The sequence below is a fragment of the Somniosus microcephalus genome, chromosome 7 (assembly GCF_052327205.1).
Source record: "Somniosus microcephalus isolate GS21.2 chromosome 7, FLI_Smic_1.0, whole genome shotgun sequence".
NCBI classification, from domain to species: Eukaryota; Metazoa; Chordata; class Chondrichthyes; order Squaliformes; family Somniosidae; genus Somniosus; species Somniosus microcephalus.
The window spans coordinates 263,021,848-263,048,326 of record NC_140993.1 but is presented as its reverse complement, the minus strand read 5'-3'; the positions used below and the strand labels follow the sequence as shown (position 1 = coordinate 263,048,326).

General features: G+C 45.9%; 2 protein-coding genes across 4 annotated transcripts in view; one reads left to right on the top strand and one right to left on the bottom strand.

The window, feature by feature from the left end:
- The window catches only part of mrpl13 (mitochondrial ribosomal protein L13), a 178,281-nt gene that overhangs the window by 70,337 nt on the left and 81,465 nt on the right, over positions 1–26,479 (bottom strand). Inside the window, exon 3 of the mRNA XM_085993689.1 lies at positions 17,389–17,512. Coding sequence (XP_085849815.1) covers positions 17,389–17,491 — 103 coding nt within the window. The 5' untranslated portion in view covers positions 17,492–17,512. The remainder of the gene's footprint in view (positions 1–17,388; positions 17,513–26,479) is intronic.
- The window catches only part of mtbp (MDM2 binding protein), a 104,232-nt gene continuing 102,850 nt past the window's right edge, over positions 25,098–26,479 (top strand). For all 3 annotated transcript variants that reach the window (XM_085993687.1, XM_085993686.1, XM_085993685.1), the window contains exon 1: positions 25,098–25,632. In XM_085993687.1, coding sequence (XP_085849813.1) covers positions 25,563–25,632 — 70 coding nt within the window. In that variant the 5' untranslated portion in view covers positions 25,098–25,562. The remainder of the gene's footprint in view (positions 25,633–26,479) is intronic.

Here is a 26,479-nt window from a genome sequence, read left to right as displayed (position 1 = left end):
TGTAACACACAATTCATGCCATTTACTCCTGTCAGTTATAGTGCGGTGCACACCATCAATCATGCATATGCTGGGGGCTTGACAGCAAGTGTCAATGAGAAGAAAACATTAACTAAAATGTTATGCCCGAGGACTTCTTAAAAAAAAAAAAAAAAAATTGAAAAAATGGCTTGGCATTACAAAAATACATTTGTTCAACTGGTGGCGAGACTGGTTCACCTGAAATCATTTTTCTCTACCTTATGTTTGTCTGTAAAATTAGCCCACTGAGCAAATTAGATGCGTTTCTGGAGAAAAGGAATTGAGGGATTATGGTAGAAAAGTAGGTGGATAATAAAAAAGGATGAGCTTGTTCAGCCCAATGGCTTTTTCCCCATTCTAAAAATTCTTATGCCAAATTAGAACATAGAGGAGCAGGAGTAGGCCATACGGCCCCTCAAACCTGCTCCGCCATTCAATAAGATCATGGCTAAACTTGTACATCAACTCCACTTTCCCGCCCATTCCCATATCCCTCAATTCCCTTAGTGCCCAAAAATCTATCAACCTCAGTCTTGAATATACTCACCGACTGAGCATTCACGGCTCCTGGGGTAGAGAATTCCAAAGATTCATCACCCTCAGTGAAGAAATTTCTCCTCATCTCAGTCCTAAATGGACGACCCCTTATCCTGAGACTATGACCCCTAGTTCCAGACACAGGGGAAACAGCCTCTCAGCATCTACCCTGTCAAGCTCTCATACATCCATGCTACAAACCTTCCCTGGGTGAGATGACCCAATCTTAGCCATCTATAAATGCTGCTCTAAAACATGCAAGGCAAAGGTGCATGAGAATAGCTGAAGTGGCTCTTCCTCCTCCCCTTATGGAGGAAGCACAAACCTTCTGCTCTGAACCTCACATCAGCACAACTGAGATTGGTGGTATGGCACTCGGAGGACCTTGGCTGCAAACCTTGATGCTACCTACTTGCAGTACAATGCACTGAGACTCCCAATTGCTGTCACTACTCTACCCTTGCAGGCATTTTTATTTATTTATTTATTTATTTTTTAAAGCTGCCACCTCCAGCTCCCCCCACCCCTGTTTTTGACCCCCAGCGGTGCTTCTTTTTACTCTGGTTCCACTGCTTCAAAAAAAATTGGGCTTGCTCCTGACCCACCCAGTCCGAAAGGCCTCCAGCCCCACTCCCACAAAGAGATCTGCTTTCAGCACATCTGTCCAATCATGCATATCAAAGGCCTCAGCAACCCTGTATAGCCCTCCAATGAGGGGCAATATGCCCTTAATTCCCCTCTTCCTTTTGCCTTGGCAACAAGCATCAGAGTGAGCTCAGAAATAAGGACAAAACACAACTGTCGCCATAATAAACATTGAGATGAAACATCTGTGGCACATATACCATTTGGAAAGATAATGTTACAAGCTTATCCAGAAACTCAAGATGTTACTAGACCACCCAGTCAAGGCACCTTTTATATTTCCCCTCTTGGGCACTTTGCCCCACTAATTCTTAACCCAAGTCATCACTAATCCTCGGTGTTCCTACGCTCATGTCACTGTCCTAGGCTGAGTTCCCCGTGGATAAGCCCACAGCTACTCTCTTGTTTCTCTCGACATTCTCCAAAGGGCCCATCAAGGCACCTTTTGCTACCTCAAGAGCAGCAACCCCAACTGCCCTATCCTCCACTCTCCTCAACCTTTCCACCCAGGACACCCACTTGTGGGAAAATCTTGCCAAACTCCTCCCGGTCCCACTCTTCTTCTTAGTCAGCCCCTCGGAACCGAGGATGACTTGCTTCCACATTAAAAATGAGTTCTCAGGTGACTAATGAGTCCAATGCGGGACCTACAGTCTCTGTCATAGGTGGGGCAGACGGCGGTTGAAGGGGCAGGTGGGTGGGGTGCTTGGGTTGCGGTGCGCTCCTTGCGCTGCCTGCACTTGGCTTCCACTTGCTCCCAGCGAAGAGACTCGAGGTGTTCGGCGCCTTCCCGGATGCTTCTCCTCCACTTTGTGCGGTCTTGGGCCAGGGATTCCCAGGTGTCGGTGGGGATGTTGCACTTTTTCAAGGAGGCTTTGAGGGTGTCCTTGAAGCATTTCCTCTGCCCAACTAGGGCTCTCTTGCCGTGCCGGAGCTCCGAGTAGAGCGCTTGTTTTGGGAGTCTTGTATCGGGCGTGCGGACAATGTGACCCGTCCATCAGAGCTGATTGAGCGTGGTCAAAGCTTCGATGCTTGGGATGTTGGCCTGAGCAAGAACACGGACGTTGGTGCGCCTATCCTGCCACTGGATTTGCAGGATCTTGCGGAGGCAGCGTTGGTGGTACCTCTCCAGTGCTTTGAGGTGCCTGCTGTACATGGTCCATGTCTCTGAGGTATACAGCAAGGCGGGTATCATTGCTGCTCTGTAGACCATGAGCTTAGTGCCGGGTTTGAGGTTCTGGTCTTCAAATACTCTCTTCCTCAGGCGACCGAAGGCTGCACTGGCACACTGAAGGTGGTGTTGGACTTCGTCGTCGACGTCTGCCTTTGTTGACAGTAGGCTCCCGAGGTATGGAAAGTGGTCCACTTGTCCAAAGCCTTGTCTTGGACTTTGATAATCGGGGGGCAGTACGGTGTGGCGGGGGCAGGTTGGTAGAGGACCTTTGTCTTACGGATGTTTAGTGTAAGGCCCATGCTCTCGTACACTTCGGTGAAGGTGTTGACGATGGTTTGGAGTTCGACCTCAGAGTGTGCGCAGACGCAAGTGTCGTCTGCATACCGTAATTCGATGAGAGGGTGGGACGACCTTGGATCTGGACTGGAGGCGACGGAGGTTGAATAGTTTCCCGTTTGTTCTGTAAATTAGCTCCACTCCAGTGGGGAGCTTACTGAGGGCGAGATGGAGCATTGCAGCAAGGAAGATCGAGAAGAGCGTTGGAGCGATGACACAGCCTTGCTTGACCCCGGTTCATACGTGAATTGGGTCTGTGGTGGAACCGTTGGTCAGGATCACGGCTTGCATGTCGTCGTGAAGCAGACGGAGGATAGTGACAACTTTTGAGGGCAGCCGAATTTGAGGAGGACACTCCATAATCCCTCACGGTTGACAGTGTCGAAGGCCTTTGTGAGATCAAAGAAGGCCATGTACAGCGGTTGGTGCTGTTCCCTGCATTTCTCTTGTAATTGACGTGTGGTGAAGATCATGTCCATTGTGCCCCTTAGTGGGCGGAATCCGTATTGCGACTCTGGGAGGAGCTCTTCGGCCACTGGGAGAAGGCGATTGAGGAGGATTCTTGCGATGGCTCACTCCACCTCACTCCCACTCACTACACCTACCGCTGCCTCCACAGATTCTGTCAGTGGATGAACAATCACCACCCCTCTCCGCATTTCCCGTCAGAACATCTGTTCACACGTTAACAAGGTCCTTGCCAGTCATGACTTTATTGTGGATGATTGACATCATACCTTCAAGTGAAACTTGGCTCATAGGTGGCGGCACCTTGCTCCTTACTGAAACCTCACTGCCTGAGTATATTTTTCACCATCTGCTCTGCCCAAACTCCTGCAGGGTGGCCCTGATCACCAAATCACGCCTTGGTCTCTCCCTCTTCTCCTCTGGAACTTTCTCTATCTTTGACCAGCTCACCTTATTCCAACCCCTCTCAACTCTCCTTTAAAATCCTTATTCTCTACGGCCTCGCCAAGCCCCATCACAAGTTTCTCCCCGAGATCTCGTCCCTCCTTAACTCCCTCAGCGGCTCCTCATCCTCAGTGATTTAAATCTCCAGCTCAATTCACCTTGCCCTCTCTCCTTTGACTGCACAGTTCTCCCTAAACCTCACCCTCCACATAAACTCTCCTATCCATATTCCTATTCATGGCCTCCCCTCCGCCTTGCCATCTCACGTGCCTCTCTACTCACATGGTCTTGATAACAGACAAGGCCATCCCCAACCACTTCTTTGTGTACCTCACCACCCACAACCCGCTAACCCCTTCCAACCCCACTTGCTTCTGTATCCACCCCTGGAACAAACTCTACCCAAACTCACTTACAACTGCACGTTCAAGCTGCCAACGGCTTAAGTTTGGCCCCGATGCATTCTGACAATAGCCATTTCAAAGCAAGCAACCTTCCCGATTAGGTTATTGAATGTCATTTATTTCTCAACAACTTAAAATATCAGTATATTAAGGACCCTTTGTTTCGTCAGTGAGTTTCTATAGCCATCTTAACTGTAGACAATACACTGGCTTAATGAATGTGCAGCTTCCAGTTTGACTGTCGTTTTTTTTAAAATTTTTTATAAAGAGGACCTATTTTAAACTAAGCATAGTACAGAAAGGAAACCTGTAGGCTACAGACAAAACTACTCCCGAATCTCTGTCTTCCATAGCCACAGTGGAGCTACCATCAAGAGAGCAGGCGGATAACCTGTTCCCAAACTGCCAATGACACTGGGATCCATTTGTTATACTGGAGCATATTTTGGCCTATTCAAAATGTCTACTTAATGGCCCAGAAATTCGGGTCTCCACGGGTGAGTTACGCACGGGGTACTCACCCGTAGGCCCAATGGAAGTGCTGGTTTCCTGCATGCACTGCGCATGCGCGGGACACCGGCAATTCCGTTCCCCTGAAAGAAGGGGTTCAGAGTTCGAACGCGTGCGCCGGAGCGGCTGCGCGTGCTCATCGAACTTACGTTCTTTTTGCAGGTTTTTCCGGGAGGGTAAGTCTCCAGAAGTTACACATATAAAAAGCAGTCGCAAGGCCTGCTTTTTACAAGGTAAGTGGTGAATTAATTAAAATTAAAACATTTTTTCCACAGGTTTATTATTTTTAAATACTTTAAAAGAAAGGTAAGTTTATTTTTAGCCCCGTTAGAAAATGTAATTTTTTCAAAAATTTAAATTGTTTAAAATAGTTATTTCATGTAATTTATAGTTTATTTAAAAAGGGTGATTTAAAAAAAAAATTATTTGAAGATTTAGTGATGTTTTGGGGCTTATAGTATTTATAGGTTTGACAGGTCTTCCTGTCAAACTTATGAATGAAGCATTCCCTGCTACCATTGGCTCTCCATGGCCCACGTGATCCCAGGGGACGCATCGAACTAACTGCGCCCCTGGGATACGCAAGCACTGCGCGCCAGCAGTTGGAGCAGGCCCAGGATCGGAATACCACGCGGGCCCACAGCTCAACGGCCGGCGCGCTAGGTAAGTGCAGGTTGGAGGCTTGCACCCGCGGGAAGCCTCCGACCCGAATTTCTGGGCCAATATTTCTTCAGCTGACAACTTAATGTCAGTTAATGCAAAAAGTCAGCGCGGTTTGGGAAAAACGCAGCCATGGAACAATCATGCAATAAAATTAATTTGTTTTTTTTAAACACAAAGCAAAACACAAAATTATAACTGTGTGCTTTGTAAAAAGCTAACTTAATGCATGAAAAGCTTTGCAAATACAGGAAACTTTTTTTTATCCGGCACGGACGGGACCGACGTGGTGCCGGTTCATCAAAAATTCCGGATAACCGAACGCTATAGTAAAAGATACGGAGCTGACAGCTCCGTATAAAGCAACAAACCCTAGCAACAAGTGTAGAACAATGGCCCAAGTTCCAAGCGTCTCTGTAGCTTAGCAACAGCTGCAGCCACACCCTTGCACAGCAACACATGGAGGAACGCAAGAATAATATGAAGTAAAACCTACTCCTGAATTTTGCCGGTTAACCGAGATTTCCGGTTATTTAGGTGCCGGTAAATCGAAAGTTTCCTGTAGGTAACATTACATGAGAGAATGATCAATGTTCGTTACTCTGCACAGAACAAGTTTTTAAAATGCATACAATTAATGTTTTTGAGCTGTTGCTGCTTAAACAGTGCAGAATGGTAAAAATGAAAACTACTTTTATTGTGTTAAAAAAATGTTGCAAGACGTTTGTGCTTTTCCTTGCACTCCGAGAATGTCAGCATGTGTTTCAGTTGATACAAAACCGGTTTGTAACACTGGAGTACATTTTCACCTATTCAAACTTTCTACTTAACATCTCCCTAGCTGAAAACTCAATAAAATAACAATGTTAGCAAATTCAAAAGATCTGTGTCTGTTTGTGACAACACGATTACTGTCGGTCAACATGTTGTTTCAGCTAATTAAGCAAGATATGACAGCAACAAATTAAAAACGGTTCCAATTACTATCTTTAGCTGACAGCCATGGCTCAGTGGTCAGCACTCTGAGACAGAAGGTTGTGGGTTCAAGTCCCACTTCAGAGACTTGAGCACATAATCTAGGCCGACACTCCCACTGCAGTACTGAGGGAGTGCTGCACTGTCGGAAGTGCCGTATTTCAGATGAGACGTTAAACTGAGGTCCCGTCTGCTCTCTTAGGTGGATGTAAAAGATCTCATGGCACTATTTCGAAGAAGAGCAGGAGTGTTCTCCCCGGTGCCCTGGCCAATATCTATCATTCAACCAACATCACAAAGTACAAATGATCTGGTTGCGATTACACCGCTGTTTGTGGGAGCTGGCTGTGCGCAAAATGGCTGCTGCGTTTCCTACATTACAACAGTGGCTACACTTCAAAAGTACTTCATTGGCTGTAAAGCGCTTTGGGTCGTACTGAGGGAGCGCTGCACTTTCAGAGGTACTGTCTTTCGGACGAGGCGTTAAATTGACGCCCCATCTGCCCTCTCAGGTGGACGTTAAAGATCCCACGGCACTATCCGAAGAGGAGGAGGAGGAGGAGTTTTCCCAGTGTCCTGGCCAATCCGTATCCCTCAACCAACACCTAAAATGGATAAACTGGTCATTTATTTTATTGCTGTTTGTGGGATGTCCTCTTGCTGAGAAGTACTTCATAGCTGCTCACCTCAATACTTGCGAAACGGTTTGACTGATGAAAGAACTCGCCGCGTGGGAACCAATTACAGGAAACTTTGTGATATCCGGCACTGACGGGACCGAGCTGTTGCCGATCTATCAAAACTGCCGGACGTACAAAGTTAATGTTGAAGCATACGGAGGTTTTCATCTCCGTATCTGACAACAAACACTGTTGCTTAGCAACAGCTTGTAAACAGTCGGCCCGTACCTTGGAAGCGTCTCTGTAGCTTAGCAACAGCTTCAGAGAGACTTTCCAGAGCCCGACTGTTGAAAACAAAGCCACGAGAAGAAAAAAAACCTAACAAAATGGCTCCTGATTTCTGCCGTTGGATCGAGGTTTCCGGACATACAACCTCCGGATAAACCAAAGTTTCCTGTATAAGCCCTACGACTCTGTGACCCATTATATTTTGTCCCCTTGAAAATTTAGATGAAGGGGCCAAGGCCCATTGTGCAAAAGTACACCAATGTTTTCAAAAGGTTAGGAGGGGTGAGAAAATTCAAGACTTAGTGATTAAGCATGGGTTTTAAGACTTTTAAGTCTGCAGATTGCAGCAGGAGAGAAGGCTGAGGAAAGTAAGGAGCTTCACAATTTTGACATCCCAAAAAAGAAAAAGGTGGAGTGTGACTGTGCGATGAGTCTTGATTTTAACAAAGTTAAAATATAGAGCAATTCCAATGCAAATGTTTGAAATGGTGCAAACACAGGTTGCTGACACATGGAAACATTATTTTTTAACATCTCTACTTTGTGGGAATAATGTAATTGAGAGAATATTTTCCTTGGATTGTTAAGTTTTCACAACAAATAGCTTCTACAATACTTTATTTTATTGAATTCTAGAGGAAGCCAGAGGGAGTTGCACTAATACTCCCTCCTGGTCATGTCAAGTGGATGCCTCTGCAGTTCACTGCTTATCAGATGACAGCTGCAGTGCTGTATTTCATAGAGAGAGACGTTTGAAAAATAATGCAAACGTCAAAAACTTTTTCTGGAGACACAGAATCTTTGTTCAAATTGAAACAAAATTCTAGGCAGAAATGTTTTACCACATCAATCATATTGAATGACACATTTGAGAGTCTTTAATAAATGGAATCCCATAGACTTTCAGTTTCAATAATTGTGACCATGTGTTGAGAAATCTTGGGTCGCTTGGTTAGACTCAAATACGTATGGAACAAACCCATGGGACTCGAGAGCTAATCAGATTACTGACACCACAAAGTGTTCTCCCAACACGGGGTGGAAATAGGGCTAGTTATTTTATAAAACAAAATATTAGGACAGCTCATGTTGAGGGGTGGTGAAGAGAATTGTATCCTTTTACTACCATCAGATGTCTCTAGCAGTACATTTGCGCTATTGACTGACAGCACATCAGCACTGCTCAAACATTAATTTCCTTAATTAAAAAAATACATAACTTGGGGCAACCGGAGATTTGATACCTCCTACATATTTGACCTGCTGAGGTCACATATCAGTTCTAAAGTTTGAATAACTTCACTGTACGTGACAAAACAGTTAACACTGAACTGTCTATTCTGCTTTCATGAAGTACTTGATGTTCTAACACTACTGTTCTAGCATTACTGAGACAAAGCAACAATGGAGGTTTTAAACTATAGCCTATTGAACAAAACAACATTTTCCGAGAGAGTCGGTAATAAAAGAGTTACTAAAAATAAAAAATAAATTAAGAGGAAACTTTTGTGGTTTGCTTTAAGAAAAAACTAATCTTTCAAACTTAAATATTCCATGTGCGACTATTTGAATAATCATAGCATCCAATGCAATTCTTACAATTACTGCACTGAAAACACCATAGGAGCATTCCCCAAACTTAGAAAACCCCAAATTACTAGTTGAACATCAACAAATCTAGTGAAATCACACCGTGATTAAATGCATCTAAGGTAGGCCAAACATTACAATAACCAATTAAGAACAAACTTGCATTTTTTTACAACCACTTATTACATCCTCAAGACCTTCTTCTTCTTAGGCAGTCCCTCGGAACCGAGGATGACTTGCTTCCACATTAAAAATGAGTTCGCAGGTGACTGATGAGTCCAATGCGGGACCTACAGCCTCTGTCACAGGTGGGGCAGACGGTGGTTGAAGGGGCAGGTGGGTGGGGTGCTTGGGTTGACGTGCGCTCCTTGCGCTGCCTGCGCTTGGCTTCGGCGCCTTCCCGGATGCTTCTCCTCCACTTTGTGCGGTCTTGGGCCAGGGATTCCCAGGTGTCAATGGGGATGTTACACTTTTTCAAGGAGGCTTTGAGGGTGTCCTTGAAGCGTTTCCTCTGCCCACCTGGGGCTCTCTTGCCGTGCCGGAGTTCCGAGTAGAGCGCTTGTTTTGGGAGTCTCGTATCGGGCATGCGGACAATGTGACCAGTCCATCGGAGCTGATTGAGCGTGGTCAAAGCTTCGATGCTGGGGATGTTGGCCTGAGCAAGAACACTGACGTTGGTGCACAAGAACAAGACATTACAAAGTGCTTGACAAACAATGGATCGAGCATTTAGGCAATGAGTACTTTTGAATGCTGGGTCTGGCTATCGGACAAATATTACGTATATACAATGGCCTAGATTTTGCAGCCAGTGGTGAACAAATGCTGCTAGCCGTTCATTACACTTACCCACGATTTTGCACTGGAACTTGCTATGATTAGACAGGGGATCTGGAACCTGTGTGAACAGAGCAAGCAACTGTGCATCTCCTTAACCAATCAGATTGAAGAACTGTTAATGAACAGCGCAGAGTATGAACCAGGAAGTGTAAGTTAGAATAGTTAATTCAATATCAAATCATGTACAGAAAGCAAAATAGAGAGGGAAAGAAAGATGGGATTAAGAGAGATTAAAAAAGAGAAAGGAAAGTAAAAAAGATTTAAAAATTTTTTTTAAAACGTCGAACAATAATTAAAATCTGAAGGAATGATACATCACACTTGTAAAAATTAATTTTCAGTGCCAGAGAGCTTGTTTGGCCGTAATTAAGACTTATCATGCCGTTACCGTAATGGACAAGCCCTAACTTTTTCTGACGAGTTTAGTGGGTAACTAGAAGTATCGGAGCTTCACGTTGTTCCATATATTTCAATGCAGAGTCTTTCGCCGAGGTACCGGTATAGCACAGCTTCTGGAGGTGCGGGGCAACTCGGACAGCAACTTCCTGATTTCTGCGTTTAACTGCGTACGAGCAGTCACTGAAAGTTGCTGTCCGATTTACACTTTAATAACGGTGAGTGCTGTTAGCCTCAGCATTATTTTTACAGCAAAATCCGGCCACTAGTCCTCTAATAACTTTTGGAATATATTCTTGATGAAACAAAAAGCAAGACCAGTGCATGTTTTGCATCAAGTTCATGATAACAGTGCTGAAGCTTGGAGACTGTCTGTACCTCGCACTTTTAAAAACTTCCCTTGGATCTTATCTATTCAGGCTTTTAACTGAAATATTGAAACCAGCTGGAACTCCACCCATAAAGCCTTCAAAAAAATGAATGCACTATCCCTTATTTAGATTAAAATAAATGCAGTTCGTTATTAAGTTTACAGATTTAAAGTTGGAGATATATACAAAGCCAAATGTATGGTGATTGTCTATGCTGAAATGGAATCTCTATGGCTCATTTTAATTCACCGCCCCATTCCCACTCGGACCTCACCGTACTCGGGCTCTTGCATTGTTCCATGGAAGCTCAGCGTAAGCTCGAGGAACAGCACCTCATCTTCCGATTAGGCACTTTACAGCCTTCCGGACTCAATATCGAGTTCAACTATTTCAGATCATAACCTCGGCCCCCATTACATTTTTACTTATATTTTTTATCCACACCTTTGTTTTGGCCTTTTACCCCCCCCCCTTTCTTTTTTTTCCTCTCTCTCCCACATGGCAACTGTCTCCCATTCTGCCAGTGCATTTCACACCTAATCTAGAGCCGTCTTTTGTCTCCGCTAGTCCTATCACCATCTCGTCTCGTTTTGAATACCTCTTAATGTCTCTTCACTTCTCTTTTGTTCTCTCCCAGCCTGGCCTTTCAATCTATTTCATTTCCTGTGCTTCTTTAGTCTTGACAAAGGGTTCACCTGAAACGTTGACTCTATTTTCTCTCCACTGATGTTGCCTGGCCTGCTGAGTTTTTCCAGCATTTTCTGATGTTATTTCACTATGGTCTAGTTGAGTTGTCAGGTTTTCCTAGGATGATTAAAGCCAGTGGTGAGAATGAGGTACTATTTTGGCTATATATTACCTGCAAGAGGACTGCAACAGTGGTTTACACTTTACAGATCTTCTATGCCATTGCTGAAATTATTTTCCAACCCTGTTACAAATGCCCAAACCCTTCCCAGCTAACAGCAGGATTGAAAAGGTTGTTACTTTTTCCCTTATGCCTTTCTGAGTGCATTGCAGCTGTGAACCCATGGAATCCACAAATCACAGGTTGAGCCCCTGAATGATAGTCACCTCAAACAGCACAAACAAAATCTCCAACCAACCACTCCACCTTTATGTAACTCTTTCAAAATGATAACAATAAACACTATTTTTAAAATAATGGCAACAGGACTTATATATGGTATTAATAAATAAATGCATAGTGTAGTACAGTAGTGGGTCTCAGCAGTTATGCCATCCTGCATCATTCAATGGTTTATTTACTCTAACCTACAAATGAGTAAAGTTATATAGACAAATTATATAGAAAGTTATCAATCAGGCAAGTCATTTGTCATGTCAAAAAACAGTTTAAAACAGCTGCTCACGATGCGGTCTCTACATTGGGGAGACCAAACGCAGATTGGGTGACCGCTTTGCGGAACACCTCCGTTCAGTCCATAAGGGTGACCCTGAGCTTCCAGTTGCCTGTCATTTTAATTCTCCGCTGCACTTCAACTCTGACCTCTCTGTCCTTGGCCTCTTACACTGTTCCAATGAAGCTCAACGTAAACTCAAGGAACAGCACCTCATCTTTCGATTAGGCACTTTACAGCCTTCTGGACTCAACAACAAAAACTTGTATTTATATAGCGCCTTTAACGTAGTAAAACGTCCCAAGGCACTGTACAGGAATATTTTAAGACAAAAAATTTGACACTGAACCACATAAGGATAAATTAGGGCAGGTGACCAAAAGCTTGGTCAAAGAGGTAGGTTTTAAGGAGCGTTTTAAAGGAGGAAAGAGAGGTAGCGAGGCAGCGAGGTTTAGGCAGGGAATTCCAGAGCTTAGGGCCCAGGCAACAGAAGGCACGACCACCAAAGGTTGAGCGATTATAATCAGGGATGCTCAAGAGGGCAGAATTAGAGGAGTGCAGATATCTCAGGGGATTGTGGGGGCTGGAGGAGATTACAGAGATAGGAAGGGGCGAGGCCATGGAGGGATTTGAAAACAAGGATGAGAATTTTGAAATCGAGGCGCTGCTTAACCGGGAGCCAATGTAGGTCAGCGAGCACAGGGGGTGATGGGCAAAAGGGACTTGGTGCGAGTTAGGACACGGGCAGCCAAGTTTTGGATGACCTCAAGTTTACGTAGGGTAGAATGTGGGAGGCCAGCCAGGCGTGCATTGGAATAGTCAAGTCTAGAGGTAACAAAGGCATGGATGAGGGTTTCAGCAGCAGATGAGCTGAGGTAAGGGCGGAGACGGGTGATGTTACGGAGGTGGGTGATGTTACGGAGGTGGAAGTAGGCGGTCTTTGTTATGCTGCGGATATGTGGTCGGAAGCTCATTTCAGGGTGAAATATGACACCAAGGTTGCGAACAGTGTGGTTCAGCCTCAGACAGATGTTAGAGAGAGGGATGGAGTCAGTGGCTAGGGAATGGAGTTTGTGGCAGGGACCGAAAACAATGGCTTCGGTCTTCCCAATATTTAATTGGAGAAAATTTCTGCTCATCCAGAACTGGATGTCGGACAAGCAGTCTGACAATTTAGAGACCGTGGAGGGGTCGAGAGAAGAGGTGGTGAGGTAGAGCTGGGTGTCGTCAGTGTACATGTGGAAACTGACGCTGTGTTTTCGGATGATGTCGCCAAGGGGTAACATGTAGATGAGAAATAGGAGGGGGCCAAGGATAGATCCTTGGGGGAACACCAGAGGTAACGATGCGGGAGCGGGAAGAGAAGCCATTGCAGGTGATTCTCTGGTTACGATTAGGTAGATAAGAATGGAACCAGGCGAGTGCAGTCCCACCCAGCTGGACGACGGTGAAGAGGCGTTGGAGAAGGATGGAGTGGTCAACCGTGTTAAAAGCTGCAGACAAGTCAAGAAGGATGAGGACGGATAGTTTACCTTTGTCACAGTCACAAAGGATGTCATTTGTGACTTTGATGAGAGCCGTTTCGGTACTGTGGCAAGGGCGGAAACCTGATTGGAGGGATTCAAACATGGAATTGCGGGAAAGATGGGCATGGATTTGGGAAGCAACAACACATTCAAGGACTTGAGAGGAAAAGGTAGTTGGAGATGGGGCGGTAGTTTGCAAGGTTTTTTTGAGGAGAGGGGTGATGACGGCAGATTTGAGGAAGAGGGGGACAGTACCTGAGGAGAGAGAACCGTTAACAGTATCAGCTAACATGGCAGTCAGTTTGGTGGGAATAGGGTCGAGGGAGCAGGAGGTAGGTCTCATAGACAAGATGAGCACAGGGAGGTCATGAGGGGAGATTGGAGAGAAACTGGAGAAATATGTCATAGAGTCAGAGTTAAACAGCACAGAAAGAGGCCCTTCGTGTGTGTGCCGGTCATCAAGCCCTGTCTATTCTAATCCCATTTTCCAGCACTTGGTCCATAGCCTTGTATGCTATGGCGTTTCAAGTGCTCATCTAAATGCTTCTTGAATGTTGTGAGGGTTCCTGCCTCTATAACCCTTTCAGGCAGTGAGTTCCAGATTCCAACCACGCTTTGGGTGAAAATGTTTTTCCTCAAATCCCCTCTAAACCTCCTGCCCCTTACCTTGAAACGATGCCCCCTGGTTATTGACCCCTCTACTAAGGGGAAAAGTTCCTTTCTATCTACCTTATCTATGCCCCTCATAATTTTGTACACCTCAATCAGGTCCCCCCTCAGCCTTCTCTGCTCTAAGGAAAACAACCTCAGTCTGTCCAGTCTCTCTTCATAGCTGAAATGCTCCAGCCCAGGTAACATTCTGGTGAATCTCCTCTGCACCCTCTCTAATGTAATCACATCCTTCCTATAGTGTGGTGACCAGAACTGCACACAGTATTCCAGCTATGGCCTAACTAGCGTTTTGTACAGCTCCATCATAACCTCCCTGCTCTTATATTCTATGCCTTGGCTAATGAAGGCAAGTATCCCATATGCCTTCTTAACCACCTTATCTACCTGCCCTGCTGCCTTCAGGGATCTGTCCTGCTGCCTTCAGGCGTCTATGTACATGCACACCAAGGTCCCTCTGATCCTCTGTCCTTCCTAGGTTCCTACCATTCATTTTGTATTCCCTTGCCTTGTTAGTCCTCCCAAAATGCATCACCTCACACTTTTCAGGGTTAAATTCCATTTGCCACTGTTCTGCCCATCTGACCATCCCATCTATATCGTCCTGTAGCCTGAGGCTTCCCTCCTCGCTATTTACCACTCCACCAATTTTCGTGTCATCTGCAAACTTACTGATCATACCTCCTACATTCATATCTAAATCATTAATGTACACTACAAAGAGCAAGGGTCGCAGCACCGATCCGGAGGTGCCTCATCTCAACGGCAGAGATGACAGAATGGCTGCTGCATTCTCAGCTGCTGCAGCCATCTGCTTTCTGCAAGGGCTCACCTTAGAACAGAGATTGTCAGTGTGTGACAGCTTCTCAAAGCTGTCACACACTGACAATTCATCAGTCAAAAATTTTTCGACAGCTGTCACTGGCTTTCCCTTAATTGTCCGATAAGCCCGCAGGCTTAACAAGGCCAATCAAAGGAAAATAGCGTGGGTTCGTCAGACGTCGCTGGGAGTGGGACTAGAACCCGGAAGGCAGCAGTCCCGCCCCCAACTCGTCTCGGCTGGCAAAATCCAGCCCGTTAACTCTGTTTCTCTCTCCACGGATTCTGCCTGACCTGCTGAGTATTTCCAGCATTTTCTGTTGTTATTTCTCATTTCCAGCATCCGCAGTATTTTGCTGTTGTATTAGTTTAAAACAGGGGTTAGGGAGGGGAGGTAACCTGTGCAGCAAATTCCCTATTTGTGGAAAACAGCTTAACAGGGTATTATTCTCCTGAACTGAGTTGACGCATGTGCAGAATGACCGGTAATGTGCAGAATGACTGGCTTGTTTATCATGATGTGTGTTATAAATCTCATCATTCATCAAGAAACTACTCATGAAATAACGCTGGACGGCCAGCTGGTGGCGCCGTCCAAGGAGTATAAATACTCGGGCGTCGGCCCCAGCTTTTCAGTGACATTTTGTAAGACAAGGAACTAGTGAAGTACAACTAGACCTGCATATTCTGAAACAACTTGATTAAAGCCTTGCTTTATACTCAAACCAAGTGTGTAGTGAGTTTTATTACATCACTGTGTTTACCAAAGACTTTGCATCTGGAAAGTAGTCATGATGATTCAGCACTTACCTGGTGTTGCGAGATTTTCTCAGACGAACACAATTTCCTGGCGAAAACCTCAGGAGTCCCCAAAAGTGCCCGTTTCTAGTTCTCATTCAGGCTGCCGCCATAATGCTCATGCTCCCTAATGAAATATTAACACGCCAGCTTTCAAAGTTGCCACGCACAACTAACCCGGTGCACATTTTATTGGCCAGTGTGTGCAGCACAGGGGGAAGCTCGAGTGGGAATGCCATCCTTACAGCAGTTGTTGTGCCGAGATTAGAGACCTAAGTGGACTCAACAGGAATGGGTAATCTCAAACTGGTGTTTTCATTGACTTCAAATCACACAAATCGGGGAAGAAATCACAACACACATGGTTATTCTCGAAAAATCACAGGATCTGCCCTGCAATTGTCATGCTGCGACAAATCACTTGCCCTTGTCACCTTGCTATAGCAATCTGCTAACAGATTCACGAGTAGAACTAACAGCTGATTAGTCAGTTAGGGTTTGATGAACTGAGAACTTCTTGCTTATAACAATCAGCTGGAGCTTTGTATTTCATAAAAGAACTATGTATGTGGATCATAAGTAGAAATTTTGAAGTGTTCCAAATTATAAATGTATCCCAAGAAATTCACTTGAAATCTGAATCCATCGAATTAGCAAATATCTCGCAGGCAGCAGGAAGGTTTTTCTCATATCTACCCAAAAGAGCAAAACGGAACAGGAGGAGAATGAACAACAACTTGCATTTATCCAGCACCTTTAACATCATAAAACGTCCCAAGGCGCTTCACATGAACGTAATCGGAAAAAATTTGACACCGAGCCACATAAGGAGACATTAGGACAGGTAACCAAAAGCTTGGTCAAACAGGTAGGTTTTAAGGTGCATCTTAAAAGGAAAAGAGAGAGGTAGAGAGGTTCAAGGAGGGAACTCCATACCTTAGGGCCTAGGCTGCTGAAGGCATGGCCATCAATGGTGGGGCGATGGAAATCGGGCATACACAAGAGGCCAGAATAGGAGGAATGTAGAGTTCTTGGAGAGTTGTAGGGCTGGAGGAGGTTACAGAGACAGGGAGGGCGAGTCCATGGAGGGATCTGAACTCACATATAGTGTAAGCCACTAGATCTGTAACTTGTGTGACAAAGGTATAATCCTGGGCATCAATAATGCAATAAACTTCCAAACTGTAATCATGCCACCATCTAGTGGCAATATTTAACTATTACACTCAGCTTTCAAAATGCTGCTTTCAACTTATAATTTCACTTACTGTGCGTCTGGATTGATCACAATTTAAGAAACAAGCACAATTCTAGTTGTAAAATGTTGCTCTTTATCATGATCTCAACTGAAAAAAAGTTTTTTGTTAAATAATTTCAGGTTTGAATTTGTCGTCTTTGTTAGCACTTATCGTAGCGCCGAGGCAAACTGCTCAATCAATTCCTAAATCAGCAGCACTAGAATTTCTTTACAAGATTATTTAGGAGTCATCAAGGCGTTTCACAGCCAACAAATTACTTTGAACTTATAGTCACTGCTGTTTTGTAAGCAATGATATGAGCTGTCACTCTATACAGATGCCTTTTTGCAGAAGGATTCAATGAATTTGTAGCAGGTTTGTGCAGCAATCGGCAAAAATGCTTTCAGCGGAGCTCATTTAGTTGAGCACAGAACCAAACATCAGTCTTTATTTGGAAAAGCCTGCCAGTAGTTCAAATAAGGGACACATTATATTGAGAGAATACTGGTTTGAGTCTCGTAACTATTCGAGCTAGTCAAAGATGTTACACAACACTTGTGCAGGTGTTGTTACTCTAGTATCATCCATCTGTATTATGTGCAGTGCAGCAATTCCACTTACCTTTAGCAGCTGCCAGAAGCTCAGGTTGCGAGTGAAAGATTACATTCAGAGAGGCAGCAGAGATTTGGGATACTTACTCAGTGCATGGTAGATGGGTTTATGTTTCCCTTGTAGTCTGACTGAGCACATTGTAGCTATTTTCCCAGGCGGCTGCATCGTGGCATCAATCAAATACCACATTTTTGAAAAGGAGGCCCATTGCTAGAACAAAGAGGGGGGAAATGGTTTCTAGTAGAAATCACACCATTCACACAAATAGCTCAAAATTATATTGCACATTATAAACCACGGAAGATACGATAAACTTTTCTAAATCACTGGTTAGGCCTCAGCTGGAGTATTGCATCAAATTTTGGGCGCCACACATTAGGAAGGATGGCAAGGTCTTCGAGAGGAGGCCGAGATTTACTAGAATGGTTCCAGGGATGAGGGACTTCAGTTAAGTGGGGAGACTACAGAAACTGGGATTGTTCTCCTTAAAGCAGAGAAGGTTAAGGGGAGATTTAATAGAGGTGTTCAAAATCATGAAGGGTTTTGATAGAGTTTCCACTGACAGGAGAGTCGGTAACCAGAGGACACAGATTTAAGGTAATTGGTAAAAGAACCAGAGGCAGGTGAGGGGAATTGTTTTTACGCAGCGAGCTGAAAGGACAATGGATGCAGATTCAGTAGTAACTTTCAAAATGGAATTGGATATACAGGAAACTTTTTTTTATCCGGCACCGACGGGACTGGCGTGGTGCCGGTTTATCAAAAAGTCTGAATTACAGAGAGGTATAGTAAAAGGTACGAGAGCCCCGTACACAGCAACAAATCCAGGCTTCCCTGTTGCTTAGCAACAGGTGCAAGAAGCCCGGCCAAAGACCAAGCGCCCCTGTTGCTTAGCAACAAGTGCAGAAACCCCCGATTACACAGCCAAGAATCAAGAAACGGCCACTAATATGAAGCAAAACTTAACTGAACCTACTCCTGAATTCTGCCGGTTAACCGAGATTTCCGGTTGTTTGGGTGCCGGTAAATCGAGAGTTTCCTGTATACATGAAAAGGAAAAATTTGCAGGACTATGGGAAAAGAGCAGGGGGAGTAGGCCTAATTGGATCGCTCTTTCAAAGAGCCGGCACAGGCACGATGGACCGAATGGCCTCCTTCTGTGCTCCATGGTTCTACATTTCAATAAATGCCACCAATTCCAGATCTATTCTGTGAACTGATCTACTGAAGGAGGCGAGCAGTGCCGAAAGGGGCCATGGAGCACTGGACCCCGCCCAGAATTGAACATTTCCTGTTGTGGCCATCACCGAACTGTCTGCAAAGCGAATTCTCCGATGCTGTATAGCAAACAAATAAAAACTTCAATTTGTATAAAAACTTCAATTGGTGCAAAAAAGAAACATGAGCGACATAATGGAACAACTTTTGGGGGCCCCATGGGATACAATTTATACTCGATGCTTGGTTCATCTGAGACCATCTGATGAAGTCACGCATTAATTAAAATTTAATGGGTTTTAATAATGTATTTGCATAATACCATATACATTAACTTCACTCGTCTTGCAGTATGTTACCACATCAAATTACTTTTTCTGGGGCAGCTTAATCTGAACCTGTTCAAATGGTAAATCGGTTAAACCAGAAGGGTTCAAAGGCTTTAGAACTATCAACACAGCAGAACCAATAGCCAACACTTCATACAGTGTTTACTGAAGTTTTTTCTATCATAAAGCCTGTGCAAAATGCTTTGTGTGTGTTGGATCACAGCACAGTGAACACACTTTGGTGTCAGAATGCATTCACTGGACAACCAAACCAATCACACTCTAAGGGCTGAATTTTGCCGGCGCGCAGAGTGCAGGTTTGGAGGCAGGTTTGGAGGCGGGTCTGCTGTCAAAATTGAAATGACTGACAGCGGGTTGGGAACCCGCTCCGACCCGCCTCCATGTAAGTTTCCAAAGTGTCGGGTCTGCGATTTCAGAACAGACCTGACGCCAAGCGGCGGGGGAGGCACTTAAGACAGTTAAATGCTTGTTAAACGCTTGTTAACTACTATTTTGCCAGCCTATTTCTATTTTCTCACTTTTTTAATGAGGTTCCCGACGTTCGGAGATCACATCAGGCAAGTAGGTCGGGTTCTCGATGTCTCCCCATTGCTGTGAATAGGTGACAGCTGCAAAAGTGGTATAAAAGCTAGAATTTCACAGCTGTTCACTTACCAATGTCAGTAGCTTGAGCCTTCAGGACTTGGAAGACACTTTTGAGCTTTATGCAGTTTGGAAATGTTTGGAGTAAACTCTCTATCCACTGTCGCCTCCTTGGAGCAAGCTCTCTCACCACTGACAGATCGCTTCTGTCATCTCAACTTCAGCTGCCATCTATTCCAGCAACATCGGTGCCCATGAAAAAATCTCACCTTGCTCCTCTGAATCCCTCCACGATCAGCCCCAACACCAACATCACCAACCTTCTCTGCAATCACCTGATGCTGCACAGAGGACACAGGACATCAGCACCCGACAGCATTGCTGCCCGGGAGGCCAGCGATGGCCTCACCATGGCCAGATTTACTTCACTTGACGCTGTACACCCTGGCTGCCACATGATGCACCAGGTTGACACCAGCACCATAAAGCATCCCTACAATGTCCAAGCCATTCCTTTCAACTCATCAGAATTGGCGGGGGGGGGGGGGGGGAAAGTTATGTCTCAACATTCACTGGAACTCACTAAGACACTTCTAAAGGTGAGCACAGATCTGTCCAATAAGGTAAAGTGTTGAAAATATAGATTTCAGTGTTTGACAACACATTAACAGAAAATTTACATGAACATTGCATAAAACACCCAAGTGGCTACCATTGTGTGTTGTTAGTTGGTATGATTAGACTAGGATGAGGGGGAGTGTGAGGGGCAGTTAGTGAGATGGAGAAGTGATAATGTAGATAGAGAGGGATGGGTGGAGGTGCAAGGTAAGTTGGTGTGAGTAAGGATGTGCAGGAGTAGGGTAGGGAAGGCAGAGTGATGGGGATGTGATGAGTGGCACAGCAGGATGAGGTTGAGTGTGGCTTTGCAGCAACGTTTCGTGATCTACTGAGATCATTGAAAGGTTTACGCCACTGCAGCCTGGTCCTCCTGACGACATCCCTGCTTGTGCCCTCCTGTGCAATGTGCAACCAGGCTGTGTTGGTCTCCTGGGGAGGTGACTTCTACCCAAGGGAAGGGAAGAGAACCTCCCTGCTGCTGTGACTCTCTCCATAAGCATATGGAGGGAGTCATGCGGGAGCCTGGGTGCAGCCCTGTGCCTTTGTGCAGTGCTTGTCAGGGTTTGCAGCACCTTAATGCTGTAGAACACTGACAGCACAACTGTCAAAATCAATGTGGCAATGGCCCCTTTAAGCAAACTGGCTGATGATGCGTCATGAAATGACGTCATCAGACCCGCTTCCTTTTAATTGGCCGGCAAATGCGCAGGGCGGGCTTAACAAGCCCAATCAGGGGAAAATCCTTTTCACAGAGCGGCTGGAACCGGGAGTGGGAGCGGCCAACGACCTCTCCTGCCGCGATCCTGCCTCCGAAGGCGAAATCGTGGCCTAAGCAGCGCTACTCCTTTGGTGAATGTGCTTGTTTCAATCTAGCAGGCCAGTGTTAACTTCAGATTCCTTATTACCTGCACAACATATCTAATCAAGTTGTTAGGTAGAAACAGAGTGATTCTGGTAAGGCACTAGATACAATTTCTTTCCCCGCCAAAGTGCTCTGAAATACTGGACCAATGTGCCTGAATGTTATGGCAAGAGAAATCCTGCCCATTTAAAAATTTCAAGTTACTGTATAATGAACTGCAGTGGTTTTATGATCAGGCCTCCCCTTATGTATTATACACAGCTCTTTCCTGCAAGTAATCATCATTTTAATTAAAAAACCCAGGGATGTCACCTTAGTTGCACACATAGTTCAAGGTACAGTTTTAAATTTTGAAACAGAACGCACCACCCCGACCCCCATCGGAATTTATTGTCACTACATCCATGAGGCAGAAACCCAGTGAACGTAAGGACATAAGAAATAGGAGCAGGAGTCTGCCATTTGGCCCTTCGAGCCTGCTCCGCCATTCAATAAGATAATGGCTGATCTTCTGCCTCAACTCCACTTTCCTGCACAATCGCCATATCCCTCGATTCCCTCAATATCCAAAAATCTATCGATCTCTGTTTTGAATATACTCAATGACTGAGCCTCCACAGCCCTCTGGGGTAGAGAATCCCAAAGATTCACCACCTTGAGTGAAGAAATTTCTCCTCATCTCAGTCCTAAATGGCTTATTCTGAGACTGTGACCCCTGGTTCTAGACTCCCCAGCCAGGGGAAACATCCTCCCTGCATCTACCCTGTCAAGCCCTGTCAGAATTTTGTATGTTTCAATGAGATCACCTCTCATTCTTCTAAACTCTAGAGAATATAGGCCTAGTCTACTCAATCTCTCCTCATAGAACAATCCCCCCATCCCAGGAATCAGTCTGGTGAATCTTTGTTGCACTCCCTCTATGGCAAGTATATCCTTCCTTAGGTAAGGAGACCAAAACTGTACACAGTACTCCAGGTGTGGTCTCACCAGGGCCCTACAAGACATCTTTACTCTTACACTGAAATCCTCTTGTAATAAAGGCCAACATACCATTTTCTTTCTTAATTGCTTGCTGTACCTGCATGTTAACTTTTAGTGATTTATATACAAGGACACCCAGGTCCCTCTGAACACCAACATTTCTCAATCTCTCACCATTTAAAAAATACTCTGCTTTTATATTTTTCCTACCAAAGTGGATAACTTCACATTTCTCCACATTATATTCCATTTGCCATGTTCCTGCCCACTCACTTAGCCTGTCTATATCCTCTTGAAGCATCTTTGCATCCTCCTCACAACTTACATTCCCACCCAGCTTTGTATCATCAGCAAACTTGGATATATTACATTTGGTCCCCTCATCCAAATCATTGATAATGATTGCGAATAGTTGAGGCCCAAGCACTGATCCTTGCAGTACCGCACTAGTTACAGCCTGCCAACCCGAAAATTACCCGTTTATTCCTACTCTCTGTTGTCTGTCCGTTAAGGAATCCTCAATCCACGCTAGTATATTACCCCCAATCCCATAAGCCCTAATTTTGTTTAATAACCTCTTGGGTGGCACCTTATCGAATGCCTTATTAAAATCCTAATACACCACATCCACTGGTTCCCCCTTATCTATTCTGCTAGTTACAACCTCAAAAAACTCCAACAGATTTGTCAAACATTTCATAAATCCGTGTTGACTCTGCCCAATCCTATTACTATTTTCTAAGTGTCCTGTTACCACATCCTTAATAATAGATTCTAGTATTTTCCCTACTACTGATGTCAGGCTAACTGGTCTGTAGTTCCCCGTTTTCTCTCTCCCTCCTTTCTTAAATAGTGGGGTTATATTTGCTACCTTCCAATCCGTGGGAACCGTTCTAGAATCTATCGAATTTTGGAAAATGACAACCAATGCATCCACTATCTCTATAGCCACCTCTTTCAAAACCCTAGGATGTAGGCCATCATGAAGAGGAATTCCAGCCCAACTCAGTCCATCCACTGTCTCTACATCACAATTCCACCCCCAATAGAGCAGAATTTCAGCAGTACATTTTAGTACTTCATCTCTGTTTAGAAAACATTTGTGCCAGACCTGTTAACTCTCACTTATTACAGCTGCTGATTATCCATCTTAGCGTAACAATGTCACCTACTTTGATGCATCTCATTCTTTAAAATAAACACACCTTCATGTGTTTGTCATAAGCTTCATGCCTAACACGTTCTTCAATAACAACTTACATTTATATAGCGCCTTTAACCCAAGACGCTTCACAGGAGTGTTATCAAACAAAATTTGACACCGAGCCATATAAGGGGATATTAGGGCAGATGACCAAAAGTTTGGTACAGCACATCTCTGGGTATTGGTCCTTCTCCCAGTATCTCCTATCTCCTGGGACCTCCTCCTCTCTCTCTCGGAATGTAGCACCCCTCTCCTCCCAAAGTATCCCCCCCCCCTCTCTCTCTCCTTCCCAAGTATTGATCCCTCTACTCCCTCTCTGAATTCCCCTTTTTTGGTAGCAACTTCTCCATCATCCCCCATGTCTGAACCAGTATCTTTTCTTTACCCGTGGTTTCTCTCTCTTCCCCACTCCCTCTCCTGTGTGTTCTTTCTCTCTCCACTATGTCTCTCATGTGGGTAGCACTCACGCCTTGGAGTCAGAAGGTTGTGGGTTCAAGTTGCACTCCAGAGACTTGAGCACAAAAATCTAGGCTGACGCTCCCAGTGCAGAGGTGGAGTCTGCTCTCTCAGGTGGATGTAAAAGATCCCAGGGCACTATGTCAAAGAAGAGCAGGGGAGTTCTCCCCGGTGTCCTGGCCAATAGTTATCCCTCAAGCAACATCGCTAAAACAGATTATCTGGTCATTATCACATTGCTGTTTGTGGGAGCTTGCAGTGAGCAGATTCGCTGCCGCGTTTCCTACATTACAACAGCGACTACACTTGAAAAGTACCTCATTGGCTGTAAAGCGCTTTGGGACGACCCGAGGTCCTGAAAGGCGCTATATAAATGCAAATCATTCATCATAATCTCTCTGTCCCTCCCGAGTCTGGAGCATGTCTCACCTGAGCAGCCTTGGTGAAGCTGGACATGTTGTTAGAAGCCCAGTCGCGTGTGCAGCGCCTGAATCTTTCCGAAGAGAAACATATCGTCGGAAAATCTAATTCATCCAATTTTAACCCACAGTACTTGGTTTTTCATTTTCCATGTAGCGAGACGTATTGGAGTGACTAACGTTACCAAGCTCTGAGTAAAGTAGCAGAGTGATTAAAAAAATAATAATAAACTGCAGGTTCCGAGTGGAGGAGTTTGGTCCCCAGCCGGACCGGTCACCGGGTGACACAGCTCCCGGAAACGGAAAGAGTGCGCGGGTATTGTGAAACGAGGAGCTCGAGCCGGCGCGGCGGGAACCGTCAACTGGAGAAAGGGGCCGGAAAACCCAGCGAAAGTCCCCGGGCCACCGCCAGTCCCCCGGGCAGTCCGAGAGCCCCAGTCCCACCGTCAGTGCCCCGGGCAGTCCCACAGCCCCCGGCCCACCGTCAGTCCCCCTGCCCACCGCCAGTCCCCCGGGCAGTCCCACAGCCCCCTGCCCACCGCCAGTCCCCCGGGCAGTCCCACAGCCCCCGGCCCACCGTCAGTCCCCCTGCCCACCGTCAGCCCCCGGGCAGTCCCAGAACCCCCGGCCCATCGTCAGTCTCCCGGGCAGTCCCAGAGCCCCCGGCCCACCATCAGCCCCCGGGCAGTCCCACAGCCCACCCTCAGTCCCCGGCCCACCCTCAGCTCCCCGGGCAGCCCCACAGCCCCCGGCCCACCGTCAGTCCCCGGGCAGCCCCCGGCCCACCGTCAGTCCCCGGGCAGCCCCCGGCCCACCGTCAGTCCCCGGGCAGTCCCAGAACCCCCGGCCCACCGTCAGTCCCCCGGTCAGCCCGAGAGCCCCCGGCCCACCCTCAGTCCCCCGGGCAGCCCGAGAGCCCCCGGTCCACCGCCAGCCCGAGAGCCCCGGGCAGCCCGAGAGCCCCCGGCCCCCGGGCAGCCCGAGAGCCCCCGGCCCACCGTCAGTGCACCGCCAGTCCCAGAGCCCCCGACCCACCGCCAGTCCCAGAGCCCCCGGCCCACCGTCAGTCCCAGAGCCCCCCGGCCCACCGTCAGTCCCCCGGGCAGCCCCAGAGCCCCCGGCCCACCGTCAGCCCCCGGGCAGTCCCAGAGCCCCCGGCCCACCGTCAGCCCCCGGGCAGTCCCAGAGCCCCCGGCCCACCGCCAGTCCCAGAGCCCCCGGCCCACCGTCAGTCCGAGAGTTCGACCATCACTCTCACCAGAGTCTGCAGGAAGCCGGCACTGGGCCGCTTTGTGTTCACACACTGACCCGGGCCAATGACTGTAGTTAATGTCCAGATGCAGAAAGGCCCACGTTAAACAAAGGCAGAAGGCACCAGGGAGGGAAGCCTGCGGGGCTGCAGATTCTTGGAACCAGAGAGAGCCTTGAGGAGTGTGGATTTGTGACCAAGCTGAGATACTCCAGGAAAATGGGAAGACACACATAAGCTGGCTACTACGAGACAACCTTTACACCTTTTAAACCGTTTGTGCATTTATTTTACGACAGCCAGTTCTTATTAAGTCTTACAATGGATCGATATGTGCTACTAGTTGTTTGGAATTATAGAGGTGACCAGTATAAAGATGAGGAGTTTGCTGGTGAGTGCTGTATTTATAAATTGTTCATTAGATGCATTAAAGTGTTATGGTGACACGACTTGCACAATAAACTCATAGCCTGAATAATAGGGAGAGGGGAAACAATAGCATGGTACTTTGTAACAACCAACTATTTTGAGTTAAAAGGATAGTCTGTTATTTACCTGTGTGAATAGTCTAGTTCAATTAGAGAAAGAAAAACAAAACGCTGGAAATGCTCAACTGGTCATGCAGCAACTGTGGAGAAAGAAACAATTAACGTTTCAGTTGGTCACTTTTTTAGGCCCATGAAAGAGACTCTCATTTCTATAGCGCCTTTGATGACTTCAGGAAGTCTCAAAGCGCTTTATAGCCAATGAAGTGCTTTCTGAAGAGTAGTTACTGTGTTAATGTAGAAAACGTATTCATTGACCTAATGTAGCATCTGAGTTTTGTGAATTTAATGAGTTTTGTAGTTACTAAAGCAATGAAACGATGGATGATTTTAATTAACCTTCTACATTTTGTTTGGTGAGGAGAAAGAAAGTGTGCCGTGGCCTCTTGAAATAAAATATGGTTAGATTAGTTTGCTTAAGAGTTTTAACTGTAAAATTGAGGCTGAGAAGCAACAATCTTCTGGGCAGGTAGTTCAACTAATATATTTTCCTGCCAAAACTGCTCACTGTTCCAGGATCATCATGGAATGCAAAGATAACCCCGGCTTCTCTTCTCCACTACAAACTGTCATCTTAAACCCCTCTCCCCTGCCTCCTCCATCCTCACCTCTAACAACAAGTGTGAGGAGCTCATGGGCTTCTTTGTCACAAAGATTGTGACCATCCGTTCAGCTGCCTCTGCCACTTCCTTC